This window comes from Nothoprocta perdicaria, unplaced genomic scaffold (assembly GCF_003342845.1).
Source record: "Nothoprocta perdicaria isolate Ctin4 unplaced genomic scaffold, notPer1 scaffold_40, whole genome shotgun sequence".
Lineage (NCBI taxonomy): Eukaryota > Metazoa > Chordata > Aves > Tinamiformes > Tinamidae > Nothoprocta > Nothoprocta perdicaria.
Window position 1 is genome coordinate 4,200,961 of NW_020455644.1, and position 13,958 is coordinate 4,214,918.

General features: G+C 48.1%; 1 protein-coding gene across 1 annotated transcript in view; it reads right to left on the reverse strand.

Annotated features, from left to right (window-relative positions):
• Positions 1–6,289: 6,289 nt before the first annotated feature.
• Positions 6,290–13,958, reverse strand: part of ZNRF2 (zinc and ring finger 2) — a 55,979-nt gene continuing 48,310 nt past the window's right edge. The window contains exons 4-6 of the mRNA XM_026045505.1: positions 13,439–13,544; positions 12,592–12,669; positions 6,290–11,422 (exon numbers count right to left, since the gene is read on the reverse strand). Of these exons, the coding sequence (XP_025901290.1) occupies positions 12,612–12,669; positions 13,439–13,544 (164 nt within the window). The 3' untranslated portion in view covers positions 6,290–11,422; positions 12,592–12,611. The remainder of the gene's footprint in view (positions 11,423–12,591; positions 12,670–13,438; positions 13,545–13,958) is intronic.

Here is a 13,958-nt window from a genome sequence, read left to right on the forward strand (position 1 = left end):
GGGAGAAAGGACAACTGGAAATCAATTGCACTGAGCTGAAATCCCTTCTCCCAGCAACAGGTAAGCGCACAGAAGCATTGGGATTTGCTTGGAAAGCTTTCATTCTGCACTTAGATTAATGGAAAGTGCATGGCAATGTGTAGGTAAAACTGGAAGAACCAGCAAGGAGGCATCATCCTCCCAGAAAATAATTAACTTGGAGAACATAATTTTTAGTGCCTCTAAAAGAAGCCAACTTCCAAGGGAATCTCTCTTTTTTTGATATTTTTCCTGCAAATTAAGCATTCTTCATAAAGGGTATCTCAAATTCCACTCCATACTATGTACAAGGAACCCAGAGTGGAAAAGCAAGATCCGTTTCCCTTCATGTGCCCATGTTACCCCCCAACTTGGAGCAACAATCCTCTGGTTACTGGCTAACACAACACCGTGGCAGGTGGAAAGCAGAATCTCCCATTAAAATGCCAAACCAGCAAATCTCACCTTTCCCCACTCCCAAATCTGCCCCAAGAAGGAAAACATGGGAAAAAAAAAAGAAAAAAAAAAAAGGCATTTTTTGTAGCTTCAGGTCTCTCCTTTTCCCATTTGGTAACAGATCTTTCCTACTCCCCAACTCCAACTACTTCCTCAGAAATGTTTTATGCTCATAAAGCCTTTTCACAAAACCAGCAGTTAAAAAAATATATACATATTTTATATACGTGTGTGTACATACACATATACATATATTTTTTATATATTATATATATATATATAAAAATATATATATAGCCTTCATTATTTTCCAGTGGCTTTTCCTCCCTGGCCATGCTAGCGGCACTGATTTCTCCTAGGGAGGCAGACAGATGAGGCTTTCAGACCGTGCCAGAGGAAAATCAAGCTAAACGTGAGTGATTTCTGCACCTGAGCCAGTTGTTTACTGAAGTTCCTGAAGCAAAAGGGCACACTGTTACACGGGAGGTGGGTTTCAACTGCAAAACACTTGCCAAAACAAGACCTTACAGGAAAAAGAAAAGGAAAAAAAAAAAAAAACCAACCTCTCAACGACTTAAAAAATAAAAGACAAGCCCAAACCAGACCGACACACTCCCGTGCACCTTGCTGACATGCTGTTCATGTCCTGCCAGCCTCACGGAGCTGGGGATGCAAGGAGACTTGTTTACCAGGATGAACCTGCACCGTTAAAAGCAGCAGATCCCGTCCTCCTGTCACGGACGCTCGGAGAGTGCAGAGCATCCCTGAACACCCCTTCCAATCCAGGCTTTCCCATTCAGACACCTCTGGCGTTGGGAGCTGCCTGTGGCCAGACAACATCCTAACACCCACTGCAAGTGCCACGGTTCCTTCTTCCTAGTGTTACAGGACTGTCTGCGGAGCTGACTGCATATTTCTGAGCTACATATTTGCAGCTCGCATCCAGAGCCTTGTTCACCAAAATTCAGAGACCCCTTTTCTTTTTTCCTCCTTTAAGACTTGGTCATAATTTACTAAGACATTCTCTGTATACAGTGTTACTCTGTTTTTTTTCCCCCACTTGCCCACAGGGATAATAAACAGCTTTTTAAAGCCCTTCCAACAGACTGCCTGCAATTGCTGTGGCTTTGCTGAGGCGCTGTCAGGCGGATGCTCGGCTAGGGGCAGCTGGGAGCGCGACAGCCCCACCGGCTCCGGCTGCAGAGGACAGGGAAGAGCTGTCCCCCCCCGCAGAGGTGCTCACAACCACCTCCAGCTCCACTGGGCCTTGCACACAAGCGCCTACAACTCGCCCACCAGCAGCGAGGAAGATTTCCAGGTGGTTTGGGGCTTTCCCAAGGTACAGACACTCTTGCAGGGCTCTGCCCCTCTAGTTGAAGCACCAAACTCGCTGCAGAAGCTCCCTGCGTTTCCCGCAGCTGCCGGGCACCAACCCTGTTGCAGGCACATTTGTATCTGCCAGGGCAGGACGGGGGGCCCTGAGTGACCCGGTGCCACGCTGGGGTTCCAGCTGTGTCCACACGCAGCCCTTTCTGCGGGAATGGAGGCTTTTCTGGAAGGGTTCTCCACTGGAAGTCACTGCAGGGGTTTTCTGCTCTACTGCTCGGATAACAAATACCCTTAGAAGCCCAAAGTGACCGGCTCTGCGTGAATGTGCTCACGCTTGCTTCCCAGGTAGGAATAAAGTAGCTGGATGGTGCTAGATGAAAAGAGACGTCAGGTTGTGGGGCTGCCTACCCCCACCCCGGACCATCTTGATTTATTATTCTTATTTAAACCGCTTCTGTTACCTTGGCCAGGGAGCTTTCGTGGTTGGGATAGGACAGGGTGAGGTTTCCATAAACATGAGTTATGTGACAGTGGCGAGTCCTTTCTCGCCACCAGATTCCCACCACATAAACTGACAGAAGATGCAGGGAGGGCCCCGGGGAATTCCCACCTTTTATCCCCATGGATTTATCCATGCATTCCTAGTGAATTTCAGAGGTGCTGAGATGAGCCATGGTTCACTCTCGGTTCTCTGGTGAGGGTGGCAGGGGAAGGAGCTGCAAGGTTTCGCAGTCGCTCCCCTCGGGTGCACAGGTTTGATCCCAGGGATGGAATTTCGGAGGAAGCAGCTCCGATACGTACCCCAGGGAATGGCTGTGTGGGAAGACAGCCCTGTCACCCGGGGCAGAGAACCATCAGGACGGAAGGAGCCAAAGGAAACAAGATCCCCAGCGGTCCCTCCGCAGCCGAGGCCCCACGGCCTGAAGGCGTCAACAGGAACCTCCTCCACAAGGGAAGGTGGAGGAAGATGGGACACAACCAACCTGCGATCCTGAGCACCAGGCAGACGGAGCGGGCTGCAGAACTGCATCCGCTGCCTGTTTCCTGGAGAAAGCCGCTTCTCCTCCTGAGCGCTGAGGTTGAGGTGCTAAGTCCTCCCGCGCATTGAGGCACTGGGTGCCCAGGGTGTCTCTCCAGCCAGGGACCAGAACCGCGGCCATGGTTCTGCACCGAGACCCCAGCGCTGGGAGGCGCGCCGCCTTGCACAGCCAGAGCCCTGCAGATGCAATTCCCTTCTTCATGGGGACCTCTAATTGCCTTTTCCCCAGACACCTCCATGCACCGAGCTCCTGATCCCACGGGGATGTCGCCTCGTGCGGAGGCGGCGCCGTCGCAGGCCGGTTCCCTCACCAAGCAAGGGCAGGGCTGGGGCCACACGGAGCTCCGTGGACAAAATGGCCGCTCTGCGGCCTGGCGGTGGCCGCAGCCATGGACGCTCTGCGAGCCCTCCCGGACCTCACGGCTCAGGCCGACGCCTGCGGAAAGAAGCAACTGGGAGAAGGGAAGAAGAAGGAAAAAAAATAAAGAGCAGGTCTTCGTCAAAATTTAAACAGGCATTCAAATCATGGGCAGCGTGCGAGCACAGAGCAGCGCGGGAGCTGGACCCGTGACATGGCTCGGGAGGGCACGGGCCTGAGCGGGAGCGGGACCCGCGACACGGCTCGGGAGGTCACAGGCCGGAGCGGGAGCCGGACCCACGACATGGCTCGGGAGGACACGGGCCGGAGTGGGAGCCAGACCCACGACACGGCTCGGGAGGCCACGGGCCGGAGAGGGAGCCGGATCCACGACACGGCTCGGGAGGGCACGGGCCGGAGCGGGAGCGAGACCCGCGACAGGAGGCCACAGGCCGGAGCAGGAGCTGGACCCACGACACGGCTCGGGAGGCCACAGGCGGAGCAGGAGCGGGACCTGCGACACGGCTCGGGAGGCCACGGGTGGAGCGGGAGCGGGACCCGCGACACGGCTCGGGAGGCCACGTGTCGGAGCGGGACCCGCGACACGGCTCGGGAGGGCACGGGCCAGAGAGGGAGCCGGACCTGCGACACAGCTCGGGAGGCCACAGGTGGAGCAGGAGCGGGACCCGCGACACGGCTCGGGAGGGCACGGGCCGGAGCAGTGCCCAGCGCCGCGGTCTCCCCGAGCCACGGGCAGCAAGGGGAGTGGAGCTGCCTCTGTGGGGACCCGTCCCCACACTTTCAAGACCCGCCGCCCCCGCAGCGCCGCCCTCGAAACAGGGTCACCCTGCGCCGAGCGACCACGGGCTCCGCACAAGTGTTTGTGCCTGGCCCCCGGCCCTGCCCCCAGCAGCCCTGACCCCATCGCCCGTGGAAAACGGACGTGCCGTTCAATGGTGGCTGGGAAACGCCTCCTGATGGGCTTTCGCTGGGGCAGGAGAAAGAAGCCATGGAGTTGGTCAACAAAGAAGGCATGGAGTTGGCCATCAACAAAGAAGCCATGGAGTTGGTCATGAAACACCCTGCCGGACTTGCCTGAACCCCTACTGGCTTCGCTTGTCCCTGGTTGTCCCCAAAGAGCCCAGGCCGCGCTCCAGGGCGGCATCCTCTGAGGCGCCGCAGCACCTGAGAGAGCGTCTCTCTGCACCCCGGGGGACACCAGTGAGCAGCAGCTTGAGGAGCAACCACGCGTCAAAGAAGCTGTAGCCCCTGTGACAATTCAGTAGCCCCCGTTGGTACCTGCAGATACTAAACACCACTCAGCAGCGAGCACCCATCAAGCGTCAGCCTTGGCACTCGAGTGCTGGTGTGCGTGGTGTGGCCGAGCGCCATGTAGTCACCACGATGCAGCCCCACCATCACGATGATGTAGCCCACGGTCACCTTGATGCAGCCCCACGGTCACTGCGATGCAGCTGCCCCGGGAGCAGCCATGCGCCCCTGCACAACCGAGCGCCTCGCGGCGACGCGCGGGAGGCCGTGAACCTGAAACCGACAGATGCCACTCATTTAAATTCCACACAGGAAACCCGCTACCGACTCCACTGGAATAATTTCCAGCAGATTTTCCTTCTGCGAAGCCAAACGCTGCTCTAATTGTCAGCCGCTTCCATAATACAGCTCTCATTTCACACACCCAAGCCGGAGAAGAAAAAAAACACAGGAATTACTGGCAGTGGAGGAAGTCAGGCTTCCCAGAAGCTGGGCAGGAGAAGAGTTACGCTAGCAGGAGGTGTGCACATGCTCCGTAGTAATGATATCCAACTGTGTCTTGGCGCAGACTTGAATAATTCATACACCCAAACTATCAGCTCCCAAGGAGAGACGCGCAAGGGTCGCGACAGTTGCTGTGCGCTAACGACCAGCTTTGCTCCCCACAGCGCTCCTGAGCAGGAGCGAGCAGGGAAGGACGAGGGGCCTTTGAGGAGGCCGTGCGGGCGCTCCATGCGTCGGACGCGACTGCGGTGTCGGCAGCGCCAGCCGGGAGCAGCACCCTGCTCCTGGAGATGCAAGTGCTGGCATTAAGGAGCGGCGTTTCCCGCCCCACGAGCAAGAGAGAAAGGGCATTTGGGCAGAGGAGATGAACCAATGAGCAGCGTATGAAACTTAGCAGCTTGATGCTTTCATCCACCTCCTGCTTCCCCGTCCGTAGAAGATGGGAAGGGGGCAGGTTGCCTTCTCCTAAGCCACGGACATGGCCAGCTGTGTAAGAGCCTGTCAGACACCCACGTTGCAGGATCCGTGGGGAGCTAAGGGGGCTGTGGCAGGGGCCAGGGTGGCTCAGGGGGTCTGATTCCTACCTGCAGGAAAGCTGCCCCGTTGCTGTTACAGCTGCGCCTGTGCGCTGCTTTTCCTCTCGCTCGGTTTTCGGCTTGGGCTGTGACAGAGACCTACAGCATCTCTGCCCCACAGCTGTGCCCCCTTCAGCGCTGCTACCAGAAACACAAACAGCAAAACCTCCTGGAGGTGTGATAGAAACTGTGCTTCAAAAGATTTATTACATATATTTGTACATATTTTACATGAATGGAATGTTAAACGTACAACCTACAAATCAATAAAAAAATATTTTCATGATTATGTACTGGCAGACCACCAGAAAAAAAAGTACCTTAGAACAACGTAAGTCAACTTGCGATCATACTGCTCAATTAAAAAAAAAAAAATTACAAACATGTTTCTTTTACATTAGACATGGCAAATTACATTCTGATTTCTGCTTAAAGGGTAGCGAAGGAAGACGTCTCGTCCCTCACCACTCCAGGGGGACGGAGCATTTCCAAGGCGATGAGGGAGCTCCAGCTAACGCTCGGTGAGCAGCAGGGTTAGAGCTGTGGAGAGAGGCGTGTGGAACAGGGGGATGGCGGGGAATGGCCCTACGTGCCCTGCCTGCAGCTGCGTCTGCTGCCCCGGCGCGTTTCTCTGTCAAGGGACAAGGTTCGTGCTGGACCCCGCTTGCTAAACGTGATGCTGCTGCTTTTAAAATAAAGTAGTTCACGAAAAGGTCCCCTCAGCTAAGGTACTAGTCCCCTAAGCTGCCTCCTTTCTTCCTCAAAAGTTAACAGTACTTTGGCAATATCAGCTAGGAGAGAATTTTTGTGCTGTACAGTAACGAATACTTGAGCTTCATCTCAACATGTACAGGGAGAACAGAGTCCTGCTTTGATGCCTCTTCCCGCTACAGTTCACACCAGGACAGCTGGTGACCATTCACGCTGAGAAGGGTTCATCATTAGAATGAACAAAGTGGCAAAAGGAAAGAGGAAAGCACAGACCTGAGGGAAACAGGAGCAACAGGACTCAGCAGCAGGTTAGGTACTTGCAACGTCGCCTTACTTGCACTTGAGACTCTGCCAAAGACTTTTGTCATTGCAAAATCTTCGCCAGAGCACACCCAGGGGCAAAAGTCCCTCAAACAAACACAGCAGATTAAAAGCTGCCAGAAAGATGCGCGAGCTGCGGCCTTGCTGCCTGCTGCCAACTCACTAGCCCCAGGACAGACCCAAGCCCAGGCTTCGGGTGCAGGATAAGCCCGCTCCAGTTTACCCAAGCAGGTCTCCAGCGATGAGCAGTGCCCCACAATTAGCTCCTGTTCCAGCGTATCCCGTCGTCAGCTGCGAGGCTCTCACTGGGAAATGACTTTATGGAAGGTTACGCAGCGGCTGGAGACGCGAGCCAAGATGGGAGAGCTCCATGGGACACCCCAACGCAACCGGAGAGGGTGGCGGCACCTGAACAGTCTTCAGTCTGATTCTGGGGAGCAAACGGTGCTTCTGCTCATTTACACGAAACAAACACCGCAGGGTTTTGCATTTAGGAAGCAGAAAGCAGCCACGGTTCTGGAGCGAATCTCTCACGTGGAGCATTTGGGATGACAAAAACCTACGCGGCACGGGCTGATGCCACTGCTACAGGAAGAGAGAAAGAAAAAGCACTTGGCTGGGTGGTAGCAGAACAAGCCCGTCTCTTCCAACCACATCCCCACACTGGACTCTTAAACACGCCAATGGAAAGCATTTCCAAAGATTAAGGGGACAAAGCCCTAAAAAAGCATCATTTCTTCAGACAGGAAGAGGTGAAGAAACTGATAATAAAGCAAGTTTTAAGCTCTGAGAGGTGGAAACGGTATCACGGAGCACAGCACTGATGGGGAAAAACAAGCTGATCCCCCCGCTCAGCAAAGGTGAGCTGCAAGATCCCGTAGAGGCATTTCTGCATTCCAGGATACTTGGTAGTCTCTTCCCAGGAAACTCTGCTGTACATCAGAATCCGCAGACACAAAACAGCAACACCAAATTCACCTAATTTACACACAAAGATTCTTTTTCTTTGTTTTCAATGCGACAAAGCAGTTAAAATTGACAGCAAAGGCGAGCTCAGGGCCTGCGCCCGAGGCAGCGCAGGCCTCGTTGCTGCCCGCTGAGACAGCAGGAATATTCAGGCGCCCCCTCGTTTTGGGGCAACACATTAAAAAAATGGAGTGAGTTTCTGAAGCCCTCAAATGGAAAAGAAGGCAAACTAAAAACGTCCATAAACACATCCCGTGTGTATTAGTATCCACCTATAAACACCGAAGATCCATATTTCTGACTAAAAATGATCTTTTCCACATTTGCTGAGATTTTAGTCTTCTGGGAGTCAGGTTTACCAGCTCTCCAGCCTTTCAGCAAAAAAAAATTAATTAAAAAGCCAGCATTCCTAACATTAAGAACTAGGCTAAATACGGAAATCTCAACTGTTTAAGTCATAAAACCCCCTTTATATCTTAAAGAGGGGGAGCAGAGAGAGCAAAAAGGTCACAAGTATCCACCCACATCTTTGTACATTACCTACAAATTTTCCATTTAAAAATACTGCAGGACACTTAACCCTTGAATATGAAAACTGAATACAAACAAGACCATCTATCTTACACTTTACTCTTCCCCAAAATGAAATACTGCAGGCTTGCAGTGTGTGCTCCATATTCTTCCAATGTCCCATTGAGCCCACCATCTACTGTACATGCTGAAAGAAAATTAGCTGACTACTGCAAAAGAAACACATTATTATAGAGGTGCTGATTTATAAAAGACAGGATAATCGGTGCCCTGCACTGACAGTAGCATGGCTCTCTTGGTATTGTATGGAATATGGTTATATACAACCCAAATCATTGCCACTTCCACTATTAATTTTAAGAAAAAACAAGTTGCTACTCAAGATACACCGTTATGTTACAAGCTCAGAAAAACCTCACATTTCAAGACAGTGTCGTGTCTACTCTTCCCCTTCTGGCAAGCAGCATGTTAATGGCAGACCTGAGTATGGAAATCACTTCACACCCTGACATACTTCGAGAAGATACAGGTCAGAGGACAGAAAATACTCTGAGACAACACAGAATTGGCAATCTCAATATATTTACAGGCAAAGAAGCTTTCTGCACCCTAATTTAACTTATTGCTTCTTGTGGACGAGCGTGCCATTCCTCTACTGCAACACAGGATTCTTGATTGCTGTTTTTTCCCCGCTTTTGAAGAGCAGGGATTGAGGATCTCCGTGAGGATGCTTTTAAAATGAAGGTGTTGCCCACGACTAGAGCTCCGTGCACACCGAGCTCGCCTGCAACGGAGGGACAGGGCTGGTGACCACAGCTTAATCTCCACAGGAGTTCCCACACCTAAGCACCAGTCCGACACATCCAGTCTGGCTGTAGGCTTGGTCCTTACTACAGGCTGTGATACAAACTAACCTTCCTTGGGTTTGCCAGCAGGTTAATGTGGACCAAGAATGCTAAGCTGGGGTCTAAGGCTAAGGCCCCAGCACAGGTCAGTGGCGACGGCTCTTGGGTCTTTGAATCATCTACTTGCATCTGACTGCAGAAAAATTGAGGTTTTTTAAAACAAACAAACAAAACCCAGTAAATGTACTAAAATATGGGCTACCGAAACTGAGTTTAAGTTGTAAACAGGTTTTTATGTTCAGAAATAGTGAGCTACTTAGTCCCCAAGCCAAAGCCTATGACCTTGCAACATGGGACACCAAAGCACTAAGCCACCTCCCTTACATACTACAGATCAGTTCCTGTAGGCAGGAAGCCAACAGTAAACATTGAATCAATGCAAATGCTCTATTTCCAGAAGGTAGAAAGAATTCCAAACACGGAAAAGTGGCCCTCCAGGCAACGTCACTATTAAAATACTAGACGTGCAGCAATATTTCCCTCCTTAATGATAATACAAGGCAACACAATGATTCTCCGCTAAAAAAAATCAAGGAACCTGTGGAGGAAAATACTGTACCTTTGATATGACTAGAGAATTGAAAGCACGACCAAATGCTTCTGCTCCCACTGAAAAAGGAAACACAACAGGGCCCCATAGTTGTAGGTTCAGCTGAAACCAGTTATGCAAGCCAAAAAAAAAATGCAGAAACTGCACCCCTGATGTTGACTGTTATCTAGATGGGACTCCTTCGCATTTGCAGCACAACAAAGGCATTTCACAGAACAACATTCAGGGAAAAATGTTATCCAGGCAAGGATCAGTCTGCAGGCAAGACGGGAGTCTGGTGACATGCAATGCACTTGTTTTCCTGGAGAGCAGCAGTCGCTACTGTTCTTTGCCCTTTTTGATATGAATCACAGTAGCGAGGGAGAGAAATACGTGCTCCAAGAAAAAAGGAAAGCAGAATTAGGTATGCACAAGAAAGACATTTAGAGTGTTGTGCGATTTATTTTAATTGCTGAAACTACTCCTGTCACTAATAAATATTCATAACTCTTCCCCGTACTGTAAAATTTAGAAACTATGAACTAATCCTTGATATAAAAAGTATGCTTCTAAGCCCTGATATTTGTTCCAGTTTTTTGTCTTGTTTTTTTTTTTCCCTCTTTTTGGGCTCCAGTACTTTATGGGAACTACAGCTTATCCAGAGTTTCACTTGGTGTACTCCTTCAGACAGCCTACATTTCATGGAGCCCTGGTTATATCAGCATAACATAGTAAAATAATAATAAATTAAACAAATGCAGGTGCCTTTAAAAAAAAATAGCCACTGTCAAATGCCAGTCTTCACATGAAGAAACCAATGATTTAGATGCAAACTACTACAGATCCTGCCATGAAAAAAATACTAAAACAACAAAAAAAGCTTGCACGTACGTGTTTTAAAAAATAAACACAAATCTCACCTCAATGTTACTGATGCCTACAAAAAACACTCGCTGTGCCCACATTTGCAGTTATTCATTTACACCTCAGGAGGCAGCCTGGAGATGATACTAGTACAACAAAATAATTACCTGAAACTGTTTTTTAAAAAAATACCCGTTAAACAAATTACCTTAACTGGCAGCACTTAAAATTGGTAATTCTTCTTTTTTTTTTCCTATTAAAAAAAAAATTGCATAGCTGTAAGATTTTGCTTTGCTGCATTTCTTTTTATCCGTTTTTACTCACAAGCAGTAAAAGAGAAGTTTGAGTTACTTAAATAGCAATACAACGCACAGATTTCAACAATCCCTACAGCTAGATCAATATAAATTAGTTACCTGTCTTGGTTTTACTCTTTGGACTGCATTGTGACAAAGGTTCAGTTACAAAACTTTGAAATATAGTATTCCTACGCAGAGAAGTTTATGTCTGCTGTTCTCAAAAAAAAGTGAAGAACATACAATAGGGTGTGATTTCAGTAAATAAGGTCACACTGTTAGGTTATATTATATTCAGTTTGCCATTTACTCTTCTTCAGCCAGTGAGAAGGTGAAAAGGGTCCCTCTCCGAACCGGGGCCGTCCTCCTGCGCGGCTCTCAGCGGGTAGCGAGCGTCTCGGCTGCCCCTCGCAGCAGTGGGAACCGTGTCCCATAACCTGCTTCATCCCAGAGCCAGAAGCCAGGCTGAAATGAGGAACTTTGGCCTTCCAGTACAAAATAGCATCAATCGCAATGTCTGTGGGGAGTCGATTGTTACCGAATGTGCAGCATTTTCGGAATCCCTGTGTGTCCTTTGCGTGAGTGTTTGGTTTCTGAGCACCCCTGGCAGGTCGCTGGTCTCTGCAATGCCTGTTCCCTGTCTCTGTCCGTGTTTGCCTTTGCCAGCCGCCACGAACCGTAAGTCCCAAGCCAGGCGCGCTGTGTTCAGGCTCCTCCGTCTCCGACGTCGTCTCATCAGTGGAAGCAGCTGTTGAGAGAGCAGCAGACAAAGCGCTGGCGTTTCAGCTCTTTCAGTGCACAACACAGAGAAACGGCGCGACGAGGAACATCCTGCTCTCCTTGCCCCTTTCCCTAAGCCCTCAGTTATCACCGTCTCTGCTGCGATAAAAAGGCAAATTGGATTTAACGTGAGGTTAGACACCCCTGAGTATTTACAGAGACAAATGTGTTCATAAACAGCATATGGGCTTCTTCCACAAATCAGTGGCTGGATACATAAAGGAAGATAGACATTTATTTATTTGTTTAGGCTAACACCACTCTGGGATTAAAAGAATCCCCTTGGAGCAGGATATTCTCCTCCAGGCTTTGTCTGCCGCTCCTGCAACAGTTATATCTAGTATCACCGCAATGTAACCCACAGACTCATGAAGTGAAATAAAACAAATTAACAAACAAATGCTAATAATGAAGCTTTCTTTTTTTTTTTTTTTTTTTTTTTTTTGAAACTCAACCCACAGAAAACACAAGCTCCACCTAAGAGCAAGGAATTTATATAACTCACTTGCTATAAGAATTATTATGACTGCTGGTGTGTTTTGCAATGTTTGGGGCCAATAGTTTAATGCTAGATAAAGATGTAAAACTCGGCAACTACCAGAATAACCCTATCCTTTAAACCTTTGACACTGATTGCAGATCTGAAATCATTAACACAAAATATAAGCTGGAAAAATGTGACACCATGGAATGGGATGGATAGACTCACGTTAGCATTTTTCTTTTCATTGCGGAATGCATTAACACGAAAGTGGTTTTGAAAATATACAGCTTAAACTTTCCCTACGACTCCAAAACTTTGTCAGAAATAAATGCCAGTGTTTATGCAACAATCAAAACATAGGTGATTATATTAATTTTGCTTCATTCCATTTGAAGAAATAATCTTTAGAAGTTAACACTATAACTTTATTGCATTGAATTGCTGCTTTCTACTGCTTAACCTGGAATATATAATTTCAGACCATGTTATATATAGACACAAAAGCCTTGTTTGTATTTAACACACATCAATATTTACTAATTAATATTGCAATTATGACACAGAGTAGCAGACTCACAAATTAAAAAAAAAAAAGAGTTATTTCAGATAACCAAAATATCTATCCCAGAAACGTACTTGCCTAAAAATATTACCTAAAAACATGAATCTTCTCTTAATCCGACGGATGCTCAGGGCAAGATCTATTTACTTCAAACCATTCATCTATGCAGCTGTTGGACGAAAGACAAAAATGAAAAGAATGGGTGGAGGAATCTCCTGGTAACATTTAGCAGTAAGATAAGCATATTAACGGATTCAGAATTATTAAAATGCACAGGATTTTATGCTATACAAAGAAATATAGGCATGCACTCACACACACACACACACATCTTTAAATATTCACACACAAGCAGAAAAGAATAAATCAGTATTTGTGAAAATTTGATGTCTCGCAGCCACAGTAGTATACAGATATTCAATACTATTGAACAACTAAATATTTTGGTGTTAATGTTTCCTTTAAGTAACCATTTTGCAAATGCCTCTCCATTTTTTACACAGAGTTTACTTGACTGCTGACACCACTATCTCGCTTACATCTTTTGCTCTAACTACAGGAAGTAGAACGTTAAACACAAGTGAAAACAAATATGAACCAAGCTGATAAGTGAGTGGATCTTTTCCCCAGTTTACCCACATTTGGCAAAACTTCTATTATATTAGTACACAAAAAAACCTTAAGATCCACATTTGCTGTATCCCCACATAGGGGATTACCACTTTCATTCCTGTGAGGTTTTTCATGCAAATGTGAGAGACTTCAGAAACATTAGTGGAGACAGAAAAAAAATGATATATTTTAAAATTCTTTTTATTTATTTACTTCTTAAATATAAGAAGCGAGCAAGTTTTAGCGCTTTGTTAAGCACCCCTCAGAAGTGATCCACAATAAACCCAACCTTCCAGCATTGCATGTGCAGTGTGAGGAATACTTGCCCTTTATGATATATGCAGAGGCAAGGCAGCCGTGCTATAGTATCTCCCTGCTGCAGCTCTTCCAGGCATATTGCACACTCCCCAGCATCTTTACTCAGCACATCCTCTGAAGAAAGAGAACAAGGTTAGATAGTTAGAAAGCAGATCACTAAAAGCCAAGTGTTCCTTATCCAGAACATCACGGACGATGCAGAAGATGCCTCTTGTCCTGTGGAGAGCGTTATCGTGGTTGGGCTTGGTCACACTTATGCCAGGTGACTCAAAGTTCCTCCTGAGAGATATCTCAACAGCTCAAATTAAAATACGGGTGGGACTCAGTCCGTTGCCTGCACAGAGCTGCAGTTCCACACGAAAGCCTCCAGGAAGTCACCTATTCACAGGATCTGCAGAGAAGATGGGTAACCCCAATCAATAGCCAGTAGCTTTCTGAATTTATTTTAATTAATTAAGCTCTCCTGGTAGATCCTACCTGAAAGCCTATCTAAAGGCTGAGAGAGCTGGGCCTGTTCAGCCTGAAGAA